The following is a 20,414-nucleotide window of genomic DNA, read 5'->3' as shown; positions in this document are numbered from 1 at the left end:
TCAAACAAGTGCCTTGGTGGAGTGCAATAAGGATAAATTAAAGTGAGATGATGTCTGAGGTCTGGAACAAAGCATGTTACATTCAGTCACTCACAGCTCATTTCTTTTCCACTAAACTTTCTCTGCAAAACAACTGACAGACTGTTCATTAGAACATGCCTAGTTCATCAGATGCTACACCAGCTCAGTTTTATCAAAAGCATATGAGGTTTGAAACATTTGAAATTTGAAAACATTTGAAATCGTGTACAGGTGTTGGATCTCAGTTTGACCTACATTGCCACAGCAAAATAATCATGCTGCAACAGGATTTGTACATTTAGTCCATAATGTTGCTTGATGGGTGGTTAGGCTATTAGCTGGCCAAAAGTAGGCTACATGAAAAGTGCAATACTGTTAATATAGCCATGTGTTTGTTTATGTAAATCAATTCTCAGCAACAAAAGACTGATCAAATTAAGATCCTGTATTTGTACTAGGGTTTAATATTTTCTCTGTGTTTTACAAAATGCTCCATCCCAAGAATAAATCACTTTCCTCCCGAGTAACCTTGTATTTCTCGCCAAAACTGGAAGTGTCATTCTAAAGCATATAAATATGTCTGGATTTGATCGGGATGAAAATTCAAGCCTGATGCTACCTGAGCCAGATTATGAGCCCTACATTAAAACACATTTTAGGAGCCCAAACACCAAAAAGCACCAATGATTGTGCTGTTATCCAATAGGTGTACATATGATAGGCTATCCCACATTACGCACGACAGAAAAACATAAAAGCCCATATGTATGCTCTCTTGGGTAAATAAATGAAACAAGCACCAGTAATCTTTTTGAGTGTGGATTGTATTACTGTACTGTATTATATGGACTGGAATTACACACCCCATTCAAACCATGAAGCTGGGAGAGAACACACAATGCTGGTGGAAAACATGCACGCAGAAACCCCAAAATAAAACAAATCCCATCCCAGACATAGATTACGATAGTGAAACTGATCAGCCATATGTTTATGTTGTAATGCCATGGATGTTTGCCATCAGTTTATCACTAAACCACCCAAAACACACCCACCCACATTGTAAATACCAATCCCAGACATTATGATAGGGAAATTGATCATGGATGTTTATGTTGTAATCCTATGGATGTTTGGCCATCAGGACATCCCAGTTTTACACTAAAACCTAGTTGAATCAGATGTCAATTAAAACCCTGCACACCCAGACCCAGTAGCGCTCTGTTCAGGCAGAGGGTTGGTCACCACCACTAACACCAACTCCGCCACCACTAACACCAATTTGATTTTGAAATTTAATTATGGTCCATTTACAATTTGTATAATTAGTAGTGCTTGACTTGGGATGAAAGAATGCAGGAGCGGTCTTTTCCCAAGTAGGTCCATTAGACCATTTTCACCAAAATTCACAAATGACATTATGCTATTGAGACCTCTGATTATTCTCTGTTAAGGGTTAATACACTTTTAACCAACTTTCCATTATTATAGTCTACATGAAAAGTAAGCATTATTGACTGGAAGGCTGCTGTGTCTGATCCCATGTAGACCTACCATCTCCTGCCATAGTGCCCTTGATCAAGGTACCGGTCAGTCACGTTGTCAACATGTGGTCAACCTTTCATCTGGAGAGCTCCTGGGTGTGCAGGCTTGGCTTTTGATTCAGCCCTGAAACACCCAAGTCTGCTTATCAAGATCATGTTGAGCAGTCGATGTTTAAGCTACAACGTGTTTAGGCCAGGGCTTGAACAAGTAGCTATCCTGGAGGATGGTTGCCATAATTGCAACCCAATACCTTTGTCTATATAAAATTATTCCCTAATTCAATTAATCAAATGGATGATTTAGGCTACTTCAAAGCTAAAATATTCATGTTTCAGGGGAGATCGATGCACATTATTTGTCGCAATTACATGGCTATTGTTTAATAGAGGGGAATACCATCTTATTTAATAGAGGGGAATTCCAGCAGATTTATTTTAGGCTATCCAAAGTGCCGGTGGAAAGGCAACAATGACATTAAAGCTTAGTTAACTAGCGAGATAGCCAATTCAAAACATAACGACTACAAGTTACAGACTACAGTCTGTTGCCTGTCATTTTATACCTGCTGCTGAAATGTCATACTCTCCCCCCTTGGGCAACTGGTGTAACAGTATAACTTTAAACCGTCCCCTCGCCCCGACACGGGCGCGAACCAGGGACCTTCTGCACTCATCAACAACGGTTGCCCACGAAGCATCGTTACCCATCGCTCCACAAAGGCCGCGGCCCTTGCAGAGCAAGGGGCAACACTACTTCTAGGTTTCAGAGCAAGTGACGTAACTGATTGAAATGCTACTAGCGCGTACCCGCTAACTAGCTAGCCATTTCACATCCGTTACATTCGCACATACACACACACAGACAAGCACTGAAGGATCATTCCGATGATGGTTGATATATAGTTTTTTTAAGTGAGTGATTGATACAATTTAAAAGCGTGCCTTGATGAATTACAGGAACAAAAATTATTAAACACATTTTTATGACCTCATTTGACAACTTTGAAAATGCGCATGCGCTGCTCCATCTGCGCAATCTCAAATAGCCTACTGTCACACAGAGATTCACAGACTAACATCAAATAAACTTGAACAAAGCAGAATCATAAATGAATGCCCAATCTCCATTGGTATTCAATGCAGACCCCGTCTTCATTCCACTTTGATTAACTTTTTTTGCCTCGATGTGTGAATCTGGGCCAGCGATAGGATACTTTATTTTATAGAGGAGCTGGTATGCAATTCCCTAAAAATTATACGTGCCGGTACGGCGCTCCGGACAGCCCAAGTCAAGCACTGATAATTAGTAGGCTGACGCATTGCCTACCTTTCATAATATTTCCCCTAATGTTGTGAGACGTGCGTATTACTTTCTCTTTCGCTCTCAAAAGCTAAATGAAATACGCTTTGTTCTCATCTTCATCATTGTAAAGACATGCTTGAATAATGTCTAAGATGCAGACGGCGTTCGCTTCTCTTCACAAACATAGAATGGTTATGGTCTGAAGAAATAACTGCTATAGCCTATCGCCATCACGAGTTCTCTTTCTCCTTTCAAACTCCCCACAAGTTATTTTGGCTGCTGTATTTAACATTCAGCAAAAAAGAGCAGGGCTGCATCTCTCTTCGAATAGTTTATTAGTATAAGAACTGCACAAAAAAAATGTCCAACAAGCTATTCTAGCCTAGCTTTTCCTGGGGCTCCATAAGAGCTAATACTGTATTACCTAAAATAAGTTTGCAAAGACATCCATATACAGCTCTGGAAAACATTAAGTGACCACTGCAAAATTATCAGTTTCTCTGGTTTTGCTATTGATAGGTATGCGTTTAGGTAAAATTAACATTTTTGTTTTATTCTATAAACTACTGACAACATTTCACCCAAATTCCAAATAAAAATATTGTCATTTAGAGCACTTATTTACAGAAAATTACAACTGGTCAAAATATAAAAAAAAGATGCAGTGTTGTCAGACCTCAAATAATGCGAAGAAAATAAGTTCATATTTATTTTTAAAAACAATACTAAGGTTTTAACTTAGGAAGAGTTCAGAAATCAATATTTGGTGGAATAACCCTGATTTTCAAATCACAGCTTTCATGCGTCTTGGCATGCTCTCCATCAGTCTTTCACATTGATGTTGGGTGACTTTATGCCACTCCTGGCACAAAAATTCAAGCAGCTCGGCTCTGTTTGATGGCTTGTGACCACCCATCTTCTTTTTGATCACATTCAAGAGTTTTTCAACGGGGTTCAGGTCTGGAGGTTGGGCTAGACATGACAGGGTCTTGATCTGGTGGTCCTTCATCCACACCTTGATTGACCTGGCTGTGTGGCATGGAGCATTATCCTGCTGGAAAAAACAATCCTCAGAGTTGGGGAACATTGTCAGCGCAGAAGGAAGCAAGTTTTCTCCCAGGACGACCTTGTACGTGGCTTGATTCATGCGTCCTTCACACACACAAATCTGCCAAATTCTAGCTTCGCTGAGGCACCCCCAGATCATCACCGATACACCACCAAATTTCACAGTGGGTGCGAGACACTGTGGCTTGTAGGCCTCTCTAGGTCTCTGTCTAACCAGTTGACGACCGGGTGTTGGGCAAAGCTGAAAATTGGACTCATCAGAGAAGATGACCTTACTCCAGTCCTCTACGGTCCAATCCTTATGGTCTTTTGCAAACCCCACCCTGGCTCTTCTTTGCTTCTCATTGATGAAGGGCTTTTTTATATCTTTGCACGACTTCAGCCCTGCCCCTAGGAGCCTGTTTCGAACCGTCCTCGCCGTGCACTTCACTCCAGCTGCCGTTTGCCATTCTTTTTATAGGTCACTTGATGTCATCCTACGGTTGTTGAGTGACATTGGAATGAGTTGGCGGTCGTCCCGGTCAGTGGAGAGTCGTTTTCGCCCTCTGCCGGTTTGTAGCTTTGTTGTCCCCGATGTTTTCTGCTTGACCTGTGTTGGAATTAAACAGACACTGGAATGGAAGCCATACATGTAGAGATGCTGATTTAAGAAACATTTGCAGTGGTATCTTAATTCTTTCCAGAGCTTTATATACAGTGATCTCCAAAAGTATTGGAACAGTGACATTTTTGTTTGGCTTTGGCTCATTACTCCATCACTTTCGAGTTGGAATTACAATTATACAATGACTATGAAGTGCACTGTCGGCTTTAATTTGAGGGTATTTTAATTCATATCGGGTGAACAATTTAGAAATTACAGCACTTTTTGTACGTCGAAAAAAAAAATCATGACATTTAAGAGAAAAACCAACTACCAAATACAAAACCAAATACGCCAGACAAGGTAAGATCTTTTTATGCCTGTAAAATTAATTATGCGGCAAATGTCATTGGAAACACTTTTTTGCTCAATTATTGATATAATAACCATCATATCGACGTAAACTTGGAGCAACGCGATGACGTGTGGTCCTCCCATTACGACTCGTCGGGAAAGCATGCAATTTATTAGACTAGAGATGGTTGATGAAATAAGTTATGAACTTCACAGGGTGGTGAAAGTGTAAGGTGATGAGCTTGATGATCCTTTCCAATAAATATCTAGGGTCTTATTCGGGTGACATGATGATCAATGCTTGTCTGTAGTTTGACAAATCAAAATAATCTTGCCCCTTTGTCCATAATAATCTCACCATGTAGGCTATACAGTGCATTCGGAAACCATTCAGAACCCTTCACTCTTTCCACATTGTTAAGGTACCGCCTTATACTAAAATGTATTAAATATTTGTTTCCCCCCTCAATCTGCACACAATACCCTATAGTGACAAAGCGAAAACAGGTTTAGACATTTTTGTAAATTTATTACAAATGAAACACAGAAATACCTTATTTACATTAGTATTCAGACCCTTTGCTATGAGACTTGAAATTGAGCTCAGGTGCATCCTGTTTCCATTGATCATCCTTGAGATGTTTCTACAACTTGATTGGCGTCCACTTGTGTTAATTCTATTGATTGGACATGATTTGGAAAGGCCTACACCTGTCTATTTAAGGTCCCACAGTTGACAGTGCATGTCAGAGCAAAAACCAAGCCATGAGGTCAAAGGAATTGTCCGTAGAGGTCCGAGACAGGATTGTGTCGAGGCTCAGAACTGGGGAAGGGTACCAAAAGATGTCTGCAGCATTGAACTTCCTAAGAACACATTCTCTTCCATCATTCTTAAATGGAAGAAGTTAGAGCTGGCCGCCCGGCCAAACTGAGCAATCGGGGGAGAAGGGCCTTGGTCAGAGAGGTGACCAAGAACCCAATAGTCACTCCGACAGAGCACCAGAGTTCCTCTGGGGAGATAGGAGAACCTCCCAGAAGGACAACCATCTCTGCAGCACTCCACCAATCAGGCCTTTATGGTAAAGTGGCGAGACGAAAGCCACTCCTCAGTAAAAAAGACACATGACAGCCCGCTTGGAGTTTGCCAAAAGGCACCTAAAAAGACTCTCTCAGACCATGAGAAACAAGATGATCTGGTTTGATGAAACCAAGGTTGTACTCTTTGGCCTGAATGCCAAGCGTCACATCTGGAGGAAACCTGGCACCATCCCTATTTTTAATAGTTTAAGCACATTATGTTTGTCTATTGTAGTGACTTAGATGAACATCAGATCAAATGTATTTATGCAGAACTCTAGATAATTCCAAAGAGTTCATACTTTCTCTTGGCACTGTATTAGTTATAATATTACTGTAGATCAAGCTATGCTGCAGCAAACATACCTCACTCACATGCCTGTCCCTACCCTGAGCGTTGATGATTGATCATGCAGATAGCAGAACAGAGAAAGCCATAGAGAATACAGATTTAGACATTGCATATAAGTTAAAGGCGCTGCATGGTCAATCTGATGTCTGCATTGGCCGTGCAGCATTTAGGGTGATACGGCCTATGCAGAAGTCAGGGCATTCATACTTCTTGTGCTTCGCACAGCAGCGCAGACCTGTTATGAAGGAAGCTGTCAAGGAAGTGAGTTTGTGTTAATACAGGACCTTCCGCCCCCACCTCCCGCCAACCATGTCAATGCAGAGCTATACGGAGCCCTCCGCATTGGGCGGCGCACGACGATACAGTAAGGAGCTCAATTTGGCCTCTGCATGCCTCCGGAGGCTCCGCAATTGCATCACACCATCCATATGACGCCTTCGACCACATGTTCAGATCAAGCATGAATTTGCTTTTAGGCCGTGGCTACGGATACGGAGTTTTCGTCCATGCCCCGCCCCAGCAAATCCTCTTTCTCAAAGCTAAAGATCCCGATCATGTTCTGCGCATGTGTTATTTTACACAAACATTCGTTTTTCCTAAAGTAGCTGCTGCTCACACTACCCCTCCCTTCACGTTTCGCTCTTTATCTCACCCTCTTTTAACCATGATGATGTAGCCCATCTCTACCTCATTTCTGAACAGTTTAAATAAAAACCCTACAGCGATTTGAACAAACATTCAAAAATATATATCATGAAGGCTACAACCTTCTGTCTGTCAGAACAGATATTGCAGTTGCACAAGCAGGAAGCAGACCTTACACCTTGGGGAAAAAACTATCAGCGTTGTGTGTGATGATGGCTAATCTTTAACTGCTGCCATATTGTAGTTCCTGTCTGCCTCCCGATGAGCTTAGCATTGTTTCCACTGCAATCATTAAGCTGTGGCGCTGAGCCCACGGCAAAAAAAAGATGGAACATGGGAAAAAAGATGCTACCTCGGTGCACTTTGAAGATGTTAGAACAGTCCTCTGCAAACAAAAAAAAGAATGAATAAAAAATTCCTCAGACAACCCCATAGTAGAATGGTTTCTATTTACCAAGGTCAGCTTGTTGTTGTGTGTTCTATGCAAAATACATATTCCTCTCGAAACACATTCAAGTTATGGGGAACATGGCAAAACATGCATTCTGACAAGCAGTCAATGCACAACAATTCTTGCAATCGCTGGGGGAAAAAGCAGCTTTAATGGCCTTTGTTAAAAAGAGGGGGATCCCAGCTTTACATTCCTATTTTATTTCTGAACTTGTGTGGGAATTGCACTATTTAAAAAGTTTTCAAAACATGAAAGCTAAATGTAACTGGGCTCAATTGTAGGGCAACTTGGTAAAACGACACCCTACCTCAAAATAATGTTTTGGGAGGGAGTTAAAAGTGTGATAATGGTGATAATGCTTTTTGCTAGTAGCATACTTGATAATATGGACACCCCCCCGACCTTTCCCCCCCACTACACATTTTTTGCAGAGGAAACACTGCAGCTTAGCCAATATTAGCAATGATGTTGGGGGGAAAAAACATTCAATTGCTAATTAGACTGCGTGTTGGTGTCTTGCTGCGTTCCACCTCTGGGCAGCTGAACATTCTAGGCAGGCGAGCATGTATCCAGACCAGTGAAAATAGTCTGACAATGGGCGTGTTAGTTTATGCTGATATTGTGACGAGACTAACTAGCTGCATGTAACTCGCTAGCACGCCTGTTTGTGTTGTGCTTATGTTTGCAATACTGACAAAGTTTGTACAAACATGTCAATTATGTATTTTGTGTAAAACACATAAATAGCTGAATGTAGCCTACTCCACTCCTGAAAAAATAACATGAACTCGTGCTTTTTCTTACTGAGGCATGGAAGCCAATAGTTCAAACAGTTGTGTACAACATGAAGTGTGTAGGCTACTCCAGTGACCAGACAAAGGCGATCAAGGAGGGGGAGCGGCAGCGGAGCACTCAGCACAGCAGCTACTAGGAAGCTGAGAGGGCACGCGGTTACGCAAAAAAAAAATATATATTTCACATGCGCAGAAATATCTGTATTTTTAGCCTGGGCACATTGGGATACAGAAACTCTGTATCCGTAGCCACCCTGTATAATTTAACAGTTCCATTTCACGTCATGCTGCTCATATAAAAAATGTATTATAATTTACCCGTTTCTCGCAGATATTTATCCCGGGAAACGGGAGTGGGTTTGGACTGGAAATCCTGGTAACCTGGTTCCCGTTATTAAACCCTAATCTGTAAAAACATACAGTATTTTGCGCCACTGGGAAACAACCATTATCAAAAGGTCATGAACAGGTTGATATATTATTTAGACGATAGAAGATTTATTAGGTTCATGATCTCTGTGATTGTACAACTTGGAATGCATGAGAACAGATGTCATAAACCATCAACGATCTACACAAATGACTCTGTTCCAGAGTCTTTTTCTCACGAATCTTGGAGATATGTGCTGAAATTCTTGAAAGTTGAGCTGCAAATGACAATGATCAAGTATATTTCCCAGAGGCAACTGAGGCACATCCCCTCCCCCCTCATGAATATTGATAACGTCCCCGCTGTGGCCTCTTAGATGTGAAGTCCCCTGGTAAAGCCTGTGAAAAATGGCCCCGAGTTTGTCACTCCCACAGAACCCCAGAGGGCCACAACGCAACACTAACAAGCAGCAGTCACTCAGTCATAGTAGTGGAGATGATCCCATCGTGTAAAGGGGGATGGAGATCTGTGTGGGTATTATTGGTTATTTACCTCATGGCTCAGAGAATGCATGTAGACAATAAGTATGGCAACAAGCAACCAGTCAACAACACACAATGTTATAAATCCTGCTGAGTGCAGACATTTCCCATTGGGCCTGGCATCGTCAGAAAGTGACACGGTTTGGTCATCTTTAAGGGCATTACATCAGGCCATTTGGATTCAGAGGCCAGCAGAAGCTATTTGTGCTGAAGACTGACAGTGTAAATCATCCAAATTAGAGTGGATCTGGTCTCATGAGAGACGTGTCCAGTGCTACAGTAGGTTATACGTCAATGGCAACATTCAGTCAGAATAAATGCTATTCTGTTCCAGACTCTTTTCATTGTTTCATGACAAACATTGCTGCTTGTACAGCAATACTTGAAATATCTGATAGTTAGCAAAATCACAATGCCCAAAGCCTATTTGGTTTTAACTGGTTTCACTCATTTGATGAGTGACAATGACAAGGTGAGAGCTGTCACAATAATGTTAGTAAACTGGAGCTGGAAATGACATCTTATTGCCCTTGTGTTCACATACTGAAAAAGCACCAACAGGCTCCAAACTGCTTGAAACAAATGCAAATTCTAACAAAAATGTTGTAACAGTGCTGATGAAAGACAATGTCAGATCATGGATGCTTAGGACTGTTATAAAGCAGAGTACTATAAAGTGATTAGACAGTAGCCAACGACACATCAACCATTACTTTCAACCTTCCACAATCACCGCATGATTAAATTTGCTGGCCAGTCTCCGAATCTCCAGAGATGTTTTATTACAGGATGATAAGGCTGGGAGACTCTCCCCTGCTTGAACAAAGGGGATGTCTGACTGCAGGCCTCTCAGTGGGGTGAGCGATGAGAGGAAATAAATCAGCCGCCCCGGCTCTGTGTGTAATATGCCGAGCGAGGTGATCTTTTCAACACACACTGTCTCCTGAAGGGGCCAACAGACAGCAACACCATTTGCAGTGTGAAATAAAATGAACAACCTTTGGGACTAACCTGGTCAGTAGTGAGCGGTGTGTAAGGCATAAATTATGACTTTGACAAGCCTCTTTTTCATGCAAAGCAAATAATTGTTTTGCCCTTATTGACGTTCACTTTAAAAAAGAAAATGTGTGTGTGTGGGCAGGGGGGGTTCTACTAAGCTAACATATGAAATTGTTTTAAGATGGTCACACCATGGATCAGTTAGCAATTTGATTTAGAATTTTAGGAACCCTTTAGGCATCAAAAATATATAAAAAATTATTGATAAAATATTGAATTTGGCCTTTACTACTATAAACCATAGAAATAACAATGTATAACACATTCATAAATGGCAAAAAAAGACAGTAAAAAAAATTAATCATACGGAATAAGGTTCAAGCGTCTGTCCTATATCTAGGAGATATAAGAATGCTCAGGAAATATCTTCGTTCGACACATATTTAACCCCTTATTTTCGTTGGCACAAAACTACCTCCATTCATTTGAATGCGTTACCTTCAGAAATGTTCCATGAAAGAACCAAACCGCTTGGTGAGAAGACCAATTTTCGGGATGCCTCATGGTCTGACAAACAACGCTATAGTTCGGCCACCTTCTACCGCAGATGCGGAAGACCGACACAGGCGAATGCGGATTGAGACGCAGCCCATATAAAAAACATATCTCTAGCTTAAAATGACTGATTTTTGTATTTTGTTACTTATATTGACGCACGGGTGCATCAATAGACTTAAGGACTAATGAAATTGTCTGTTATACATATTCTATAATCCTAATCAGACCATTATAACAATGGAAGAACATTAATTGGAATGTGTTATAAAAGCCCTATTATTCCAGTTTTTAATTGAGGCCGGGACGATACCAGTATTGTGGCAGGGAAACAAAACACAAATTGGATTTAACTTCTTTAGGAAAATAGCCCTGATGTTGAAAACAAACATTACTTTGTCATCCAGTCACATGTATTTATTTTCAAGCTATAGCACACAATATTTTACATAGAGCTGGTTTTTAGAAAGGACCAAAGAGTCTGGTCTGCTTCGTGTTTTCATTTTTGTGCACGGAAAAAATATTGCCATACTGGTATCGTCCCGGCCCTAGTTGTTATGGGATTAGCATGAATATGCAGCCTGGGAATACATAGAGAGGATTATCTTTAAAACACATAATTGTTTTCCAGGCAACTAGTTATTTTTATGGCTGCGTATATTTCTGTTAGTGATTATTTTACTTTAAAATGATGCTGCCTTTAATTCCCCTGCCTGTGTAGCCTCAAGCGAAATTATTTCCAACGCGACAACCTCATTTTTCAGAGTCCATTGAAACAGAGTATTTGAAGTCCTTGAGTAAAGAGCCAATACTCAATATCTAATTTACCCTCCAGTAACTACATTTTGAATTAGAATGAAAAGGTTACCTATACTGTATATATATATATATTCACCCTTCCAGCAAGGGTGTTACATGAAACTCAGTTAAAGTGATTAGTTCCTGCACAGCACTACACACAGAGCTGGATGAGTCACTAGGGGCCATTTCTCTTTGTTGTTTTAACAGGTGCATATAAAATTAACACAACCAATCTAAAATGGCCAAAAAGCAACAGCATCTCCTATTGCACTCCATCTCCCGCAGATAAATGCCTAAACTTGCCTTGTGCCTTGGCCTCCATTTTCTCTGGTAATTTGCCTTTGAATGCTGAGACTGAGGTAATTACTGTGCTGTTATAAACAGGGGGATAATCAATGACAACGTCACTTTGTGTCCTTTAAGTTAATAAGGCCTCTGCACAATGTCCCCTGGGATGCCTTTTGTCATTCAGCGGCTGATGCACATTTGGTCGGTCTACCACTCGCTAGCTGGCCACCATATCTCTTCCTCAATGGACAGGCAGCAGAACACAATAACCATTGTCTGTCTATGGAAAATCCCCAGCAGAACCACATGAGAATCGAAACTTCTTTTTAAATCACACGTTCTTTTTTCCCTTTTTAGATGGGCTTTCAACAGAAATCCTATGATCTAAACTGGTACATTTCTTATATGGTTAGATAAGTAGGCCTACATCGTGTTAGGTAAAAGAGAACAAACTATAGAAATGTTGTGAAAAGTGCTAGCGTAATCACTCTTACGCACATGATAAACATCTTTATTCTAACAAGGAAATATTTGTTATTTATTTCAACCTTTATTTAACCAGGAAGGCCATTTGATAACAAGTTCTCATTTACAACTGCGACCTGGCCAAGATAAAGCAAAGCAGTGCGACACAAACACAGAGTTACACATGGGATAAACAAACGTACAGTCAATAACACAATTGAAAAATCTATATACAGTGTGTGCAAATGTAGTAAGATTAGGGAGGTAAGGCAATATATACCACTGTAATACCTGACCGCCTATGTAAAACCAGAAAGACTGAAGTCCATCCTTCATTCTTAGAACCAAGAATCCCGAACAGAAATACAGTAAATCCTGAAATCCCAAGCCCATAACATTAGCAAGGTGAATAAACATAAATGCTGGCAGAGAGCAATCTTTCCTTACCTGCAGTTTGGAGGTGGGTCGAGTGTAATTTCTGCAAGTTCTTTCTGAATCCTGAAAAACAACGATACTCTCTTTTAGTCTTTGTGGCAATGGATATCTCTAATCGCATAACTGAAAAAGCTCCCAGAATGAATTTGACCCCAGCGTGATGAATAAATCCATAGAACATGATGATACAGGTAGATCAGACCACAAATTGCAGTCATATGAGTTAACATATCATACAAATTTAAATTTACCAAATGCCAAGGCAATCCACTATAGGCTAATTATGTCTTGGGTTGGGCCAATATATGATTATATCGAATATCGTGATATTGGACATTGATGATATATTATGAAGTGCAAGACTAGAAAACTGTGCAGTTTTATCAGTTAGGCTGTATCAATGTGTCTAAAATGAAGTCTAAATAAATTAACTAAGCCAACAAAAAAAGCCAAACAAAGATTATTTAATGAGAATGACACTATTTTCTAAATAGGCACAAAAATTCTACAGTCTGGAATGATTTAGTAATTAACGGCGCAAACCTATTACATTAGATATCGCGATATTTAGATTAGCATATCATAGAAGAGGTCTCCCCAAACATCACCCGCCTCTAATGGTGTCACACAGTGCCATACTGTTGTTAAACTGACTTTTCCACGAGGAAGCAGCATAAGGCACATTACAAGCGTGATGAGGCAACCTCTGTTTAAAAGAATTGCAGAGCCTGAAAGGTTCAAACCTGAAATGATTTATCAGAGTGTGTGTGTTATTACAATAGGCCTGCACAAACAGCAACATCTTTCAATAACTCTTTCAAATTCACCCACGCAGCAGTCACCTGCGAGGGAAGGGTTAAGAACATCATATAAACATCTTTGTATAAAAAGGATGACAAATCACGATGACATGCAATGATTAAACGCACAACAGTGCAATTTAACTTGTGACATAACAGTCATAATGTTGTGTCACATCCATCTGTGTTGAACCAGGCATGGGGGAAAACAGCATGGAAACACATTATACCATCACTGACTGCACCCTCAAGGGCTCAACAGAGAGCTGTGGTGTCCAGTGTTGCGGTCGTAATACTAAAACCCTGGGTTTGAGCACAGTGGTCTGTCTTATAAGTGCGCTACACATCAGGAAGATGTTCCAAATATCAGGGGTAGTTATAAAAAGCGCTGTAGCCTCAGCCAATCCCTGGCTCGGCTGGTTGCATAATAATATCATCACCTCGCATCAATCTGTCTTTCCACTGGCAAGGCTAGGTGGGCGACAGTGGGAATGCTGTTCGTGACAATACTAACCACACAGATGTGATATGAATGAAAATATGGTCATCATCGTTAGGGCTCAGGCCACCTGACCTAGCTAAGGGAATCTATGAAAATGCTATAACCATGGATAACCAGGCCGGGTCCAGAGTGTTTCCTGGTCAGCTCTTATCACCACATGGCCAGGAAAGACTCGGGGGGCATAGTCATCATAGTAATCTGCCTGTCAGATGAATGACGGGCATTACAGTGTCATGATGCGATAGATGGAACAAGGTTACCTTTCATTACATATCTTGTATAGATTAAATCTAATGGATATATTAATAGCATGAGTGTGACTAGAATAATGATGTCCATAGGACCGGTTAGCGTTATATATATTAAGTGTACAAAACATTAGGAACACCTGCTCTGTCCATGACATAGACTGACCAGGTAAAACCAGGTGAAAGCTATGATCCCTTATTGATGTCACTTGTTAAATCCACTTCAATCAGTGTAGATGAAGGGGAGAAGACAGGTTAAAGAAGGATTTTTAAGCCTTGAGACATGGATTGCGTACGTGTGCCATTCAGATGGTGAATGGGAAAGACAAAAGATTTGAAGTGCCTTCGAACGGGGTATGGTAGTAGGTGCCAGGCAAACCGGTTTGAGTGTATCAAGAGCTGCAACGTTGCTTGGTTTTTCACCCAACAGTTTCCCAGGTGTATCAAGAATGGTCCGCCACCCAAAGGACATGCAGTCAACTCGACAACTGTGGGAAGCATTGGAGGCAACAAGGGCCAGCATCCCTGTAGAATGCTTTCGACACCTTGTACAATCCATGCCCTTCCGAATTGCGGCTGTTCTGGGGGTGCAACTCAATATTAGGAAGGTGTTCCTAATGTTTTGTACACTCAGTGTAACTCACCACCCTGAGGATAGGAAGGTGCTCAAACCTGCCCCACTTAAATACATCTAAACTGAGCCAGATTCAAGGTTTACCTCTTGGCACTGGTTGAGAGTTTGGCAGCTGTTTTACTGGAGATCTTGGTCTCCTTCTTTTTGGGCTGTGCTTGTTCCCGCTCCTGTTCTGGGGGTACTGATGATTCTCTTTGTTCGATATCCGAGCTCCCCCCACTGGTGCTGGGGCTGTCGTCCGGTCTCTGCACCTCACTGGACATCCTGGCCCTGGGAAACAGACACCAAACAGCACAGGTTTATTTTTCATTATGTTTTCTATACAAAATAAATGAGTGGTGTGTTAGTCTTTTTTTTAAGGGCCTGGGCAGGCTGTGTGGACTGCTGGGGTTCCAAGGTTGAACAGTCTATCATTTTACTAGTCATTGTGCTGTTTTGCAGGTTAAGATTAAGATGCCATTACCTGCCATTCTGCCCTTGAGCAAGACACTTTGGTCAATTGACTGTATTGGCCAATTGCACACATGGTCCAACTGAAATTTGACTTCCGCTTTTAACCAAACCCCTCCGAAAGACACATATACGTTTTTTTGGGGGGAGAGGTGCGTGGGGCTGCCACACTAGACGCCCGGGGGGCTGTTGTTGTGGGGGGTTAAGTGCTTACCTCAAGGGCACAACAGCAGGCAATGGCATCTAGCATTTTATACCAGCAACACTCCGGTTGCCAGCTCACTTCCCGCTGGACCCCAGACACAAACTGGCAACTCTCTCCAGTTGCTGGCTCATCTCTCTAACCACACAACAGCGGCTACCTGCCTCCATTGCGTGGTTGAGTAGAACAGAATACTTGATTGTCCTAGCAGGAGGAAATTATTTTCACAACAGAGTAATTATGTAAGTCTGTTTCACTCTGCTGGTTAATGTGTTGAAGGCAAGGTGGTGAAGCTATTTTGTGTGTTGTAAAATAAAAGGTAGTGAGTGGTTCATCAGTATTATGACAAACTACTAAGATCTCAAACTCATTCAAGAAGATTCAATATTACTGTGTTAACAAACCACCTACACATTTTTGGAATGCATTAGAAACATGTCTGTTGAGATTTAATGGAATATAGCCTAGTATGAAAGAACAATGCTGTCAAGATGTCTTGACTAGCCTGGACTTGAAGAGTCAACGTGTCACAGGCCTACTGACAATATAGTCTTATCTAAAACAATTAATTCAATATCACCACTCACGAACCTTTTAAATAGTTAACCATATCGATTGATGGAACATAGATCGAAAGAGACACTAGCCGATTAAACTCAACTAATCAGGGAGTTGAGTTCAGTGGGCTAAAGAGAGACTAGAACAGTAGGCCTGTGCCTCTACAAAGGGCATCAGATGACTGAGATATCGCCTTAGGCTTTGACGATAATAATGAGGTGAGGTCATTTTTATCTATCACGGTCAGTGATATCCGTTAATATTGTTTCGAATTAAAGCCTGGGCAATAGGACTAACGTTACGGTGAAAGATACACACGGTTAGTAGTGCTTAACCACTATCTTTCCCGGGGGTGTTATGATAAGGACATCAACGCTATTTGTGTATCCACTCGCCAGACACGTATCAACTTGCAAAACAGGTGTGCGACGGAAATTATATCAATTCTGAAAATTGTTAGTTACATTTATCAAAGACGACGCGCATGTTGACTCTAGGGGCCTCAATAAATAGAACACAACAATGTATCACTTTCTTCTGTCGTTGTTTCGGATCCAGCTGAGCAATAGGTCAACACAATTTCAAAGCCTCCCCCTTTCGACTGAAAAAAACAAACAAATAACATGTGCCCGCGACACAAATAGAGCTGTCAAAAAAACAATGCATAACAAACATCAATAACACTGCAGGGAAAAAGTAGCACCCGCTGTGCTATGTCCTGCTATAGGGAATTTAAAATGAAGAGGCCTGAGCGTTTAAAACTCGGGAAGATATGCAGAGAACATCACGTTTTAGAAATTCTTCGACAAGGCATCAAGGGCTCGTCAAGGCCAGTCGACGCGAGGGCCAAATGAACGGCTTGGAACTGTGTGAATCCAACGTTTCTCAAGTGTCCACAAAAAGCGTTGAGCTGCTCAGGCACAAAGGGAGGCACGTCCCACACCCCCTCATCGGAAAATGCCACTTTCACGGGACATTTACTTACTTTCTGTACACATACCAAGGACAGTAACATGCGTGCATAAATATTACCTGGCAGCTGACTGTCGATGCTGTATTTAGTATTAAAATCCCAGGTGAAAAGTATATCCACACACTGCTCGGCCGTCTGCTCGCACTCGTGTCCTTGCTATTTAACTGAAGGTAGCAACCGAAAAGCGATTACAGAAAACTGAAGAAGCCGGACCGCCTCCACGCGCGCTCTCATATTGCGCGCGCCGCTCGTGCACGTGTGATGGTCCCAGTCGCCAGAGATGAAACAAATCTGTATGCTTTATCACAAAACAGTTGTAATATTCAAACAGCAAAGACAGAATTGAACTAGTCAAACTACTCAATGTTGGATGTCGGCTATCTGAAAATGATGGACCCTGCAGGTCGAATGAGCAAGGTAGGCTATGACAACGTGAGTGTACATCAGGAAACTCAACAGGGCATGGCATAACACCCTGGGCTGGGATTCCCAAAAGCATCTTAGCACTAAGATCATCTCAATTCTATTGAAACTAAATGGACGAAAGATGATCTTAGTGCTATGATGCTTTTGGGAAACCCAGACTTTGTCCACACATAGTTGTCCATGGGCAACAGAACTTTAGTGTAATGGGGATGAATAGTGTATGTATATCAGTGGATGCTCCTCAGAGGAGGAAGGGCAGGACCATCCTCATTGAATTTCAAAATAAATAAATAGTACAACTATACTAAATATATTCACATCACCAAATAATTTATTAAAACACTGTTTTGCAATGAAGGTCTACAGTAGCTTCAGCAGCACTCTGTAGGGTAGCACCATGGTGTAGCCGGAGGACAGCTAGTTTCCGTCCTCCTCTGGGTACATTAACTTCAATACAAAACATAGGAGGCTCATGGTTCTCACCCCCTTCCATAGATTTACATAGTAATTATGACAACTTCCGGAGTATATCATCAAACCTATCAGAGCTTTTGCAGCATGAACTGACATGTTCTCCACTTAATCAAAGGATCAGAGAATGAATCTAGTACTGAAAGCATAAGCTACAGCTAGCTAGCACTGCAGTGCATAAAATGTGGTGAGTAGTTGATTCAAAGAGAGAAATTACAATATTTGAACAGTTTTGAACAAATTAATTTCTTCCAAAAGCGAGAGAGAGAGTGAGCTAACTATATTTTGTAGTGTATCACTTTCACTTACTTAGCTAGTGTAGAATGCAGCTAGTTAGTTTAGCCTACTCGAACACCTGACTCCAACAGAAAGGGATCCTATGTTAGCTATGGCTAACCAACATTGTAACTCTTCCAAGTCAAGGTAAGCTTTTGGTTTTATAAATGTATTGCCACAGGGGCCCGCCGGGGAACTGCTAAACTGCTTGCTGCTGACTGTACACTGTACTGCATGATTGTAGCTGGTTTACTAACACAATTTCAATTCAACGTGTTAGTGCAGGCCTGAATCACTTCATTGAATATATCTATTGTTCCCTGGACAGCAGATAGATGGCGGTATAGCGCAGCTGATGAACAGAAAATCCGAAATAGAACATTTGCCAAAATAGAATGCAACTGCTCAGCTACAGCGACTGACACATATCAGTTTGCTACTAGTTAATTTTGCAGTCTGGTCAACATGGATTGATTTATTGTAAAAAATAAACGTAAATCTATCGACAATGGAAATGAATGGGACGAGCTGGAGAACAACGTGACAATTATGAATGAACAACCACCGGAGAACCAGAAAAATCAGGAAGATGGCGGCGGGGAAATGCAGCTAGCTAACATAGCTAACGTGGCTCCGGTGGCTAAGAGAAGGATACGGTTGATTCAAGAAGAACCCAGAAAGTTCCAAGAGATGGACAGACAAGTATTTTGTGTACTGCATGATGGGACTAGCCCACTTCGTCTTATTTGCCAGAAGGCAATCAATTGTTTTAAACGAGCAAATTTAGAGCAACATTTCCAGTCACACCTTGCCCACATTGACAAAACATATCCGACACAAAGCAACCTCAGAAACAACAAAATAGTGCAACTCAAAGAACAGCTCAAAGGACAACAACAAATGATGGACAGATCTAGCACTGTTGCAGAGAAAACAATGAGATTGCTTGGATACTCGCAAAAAACAAGAAAGCCTCCACAGATGCGGGGATTGTCAAATAATGTTTTTTGGCCGAAATATTGTATGCTGATTTCACGAACAAAGAAACTATTTAAAGTAAATTAACGCATAGAAGACATTGGCGAGGACATCGGCAAGCAACTGATTACTGACATATTCATGGCGCCGTGTTTTAGTATTGCGCTTGACGAAGGTACTGATGTAAGTGACAATGCCCAATTATGTGTTTGGGTCCGCTTCCCTCAAAATGAGCTGTTCAAGGGCCTCCCGGGTGGTGCAGTGGTCTAGGGCACTGCATCGCAGTGCTAGCTGCGCCACCAGAGTCTCTGGGTTCGCGCCCAGGCTCTGTCGCAGCCGGCCGCGACCGGGAGGTCCGTGGGGCGACGCACAATTGGCCTAGCGTCGTCCGGGTTAGGGACGGTTTGGCCGGTTTGGCCGGTAGGGATATCCTTGTCTCATCACGCTCCAGAGACTCCTGTGGCGGGCCGGGCGCAGTGCGCGCTAACCAAGGGGGCCAGGTGCATGGTGTTTCCTCCGACACATTGGTGCGGCTGGCTTCCGGGTTGGAGGCGCGCTGTGTTAAGAAGCAGTGCGGCTTGGTTGGGTTGTGCTTCGGAGGACGCGTGGCTTTCGACCTTCGTCTCTCCCGAGCCCGTACGGGAGTTGTAGCGATGAGACAAGATAGTAATTACTAGCGATTGGATACCACGAAAAATTGGGGAGAAAAGGGGATAAAATAAAAAATAAAATAAAAAAATTAGCTGTTCAGAGAGGAACTTTTATGTTTACTGCCCCTTCAGGGACAAACACGAGGAGAGGATATTCTGAAAGCCCTTGTTACATTTTTTGCTGTAATTATATTGACTGGTCAAATCTGGCATCTGTGTGCACTGATGGTGCCCCAAACATGCAAGGGAAGGAGAAGGGACTCATAGGCCTGATAAGAAAGAGAGAGGATTCATAGGCCTGATGAGAAAGAGAGAGGATATTCCCAAATTTGTTACGTTTCATTGTATCATTCATCAGGAAGCACTTGTGACTAAACTCAAAGACTGTGACTTACAGAATGTGATGCAGCAAGTCGTGCGCGTGGTGAACATTATTATTGCGAGGACACTGAATCACAGTCAATTCCGCGAGTTGCTGGAGGAGTACCAGACAGAATACAGCGACTTGATATTTCACAATGAGGTGAGATAGCTGTCTCGTGGCAGAGTTTTTGAAAGATTCGACCCATTTCTGGAGCCTTGTGTCAGACAGAGGATCC

General features: G+C 41.8%; 1 protein-coding gene across 1 annotated transcript in view; it reads right to left on the bottom strand.

Annotated features, from left to right (window-relative positions):
• Nucleotides 1-17,290, bottom strand: part of LOC139564678 (ubiquitin-conjugating enzyme E2 E2) — a 33,138-nt gene extending 15,848 nt beyond the window's left edge. The window contains exons 1-3 of the mRNA XM_071384419.1: nucleotides 17,074-17,290; nucleotides 14,916-15,101; nucleotides 12,660-12,710 (exon numbers count right to left, since the gene is read on the bottom strand). Coding sequence (XP_071240520.1) covers nucleotides 12,660-12,710; nucleotides 14,916-15,094 — 230 coding nt within the window. The 5' untranslated portion in view covers nucleotides 15,095-15,101; nucleotides 17,074-17,290. The remainder of the gene's footprint in view (nucleotides 1-12,659; nucleotides 12,711-14,915; nucleotides 15,102-17,073) is intronic.
• Nucleotides 17,291-20,414: the final 3,124 nt, after the last annotated feature.

This window comes from Salvelinus alpinus, chromosome 35 (genome assembly GCF_045679555.1).
Source record: "Salvelinus alpinus chromosome 35, SLU_Salpinus.1, whole genome shotgun sequence".
In the NCBI taxonomy this organism is placed as follows: domain Eukaryota; kingdom Metazoa; phylum Chordata; class Actinopteri; order Salmoniformes; family Salmonidae; genus Salvelinus; species Salvelinus alpinus.
The sequence above is the reverse complement of the archived record's forward strand: the minus strand, read 5'-3'. Positions and strand labels throughout refer to the sequence as shown.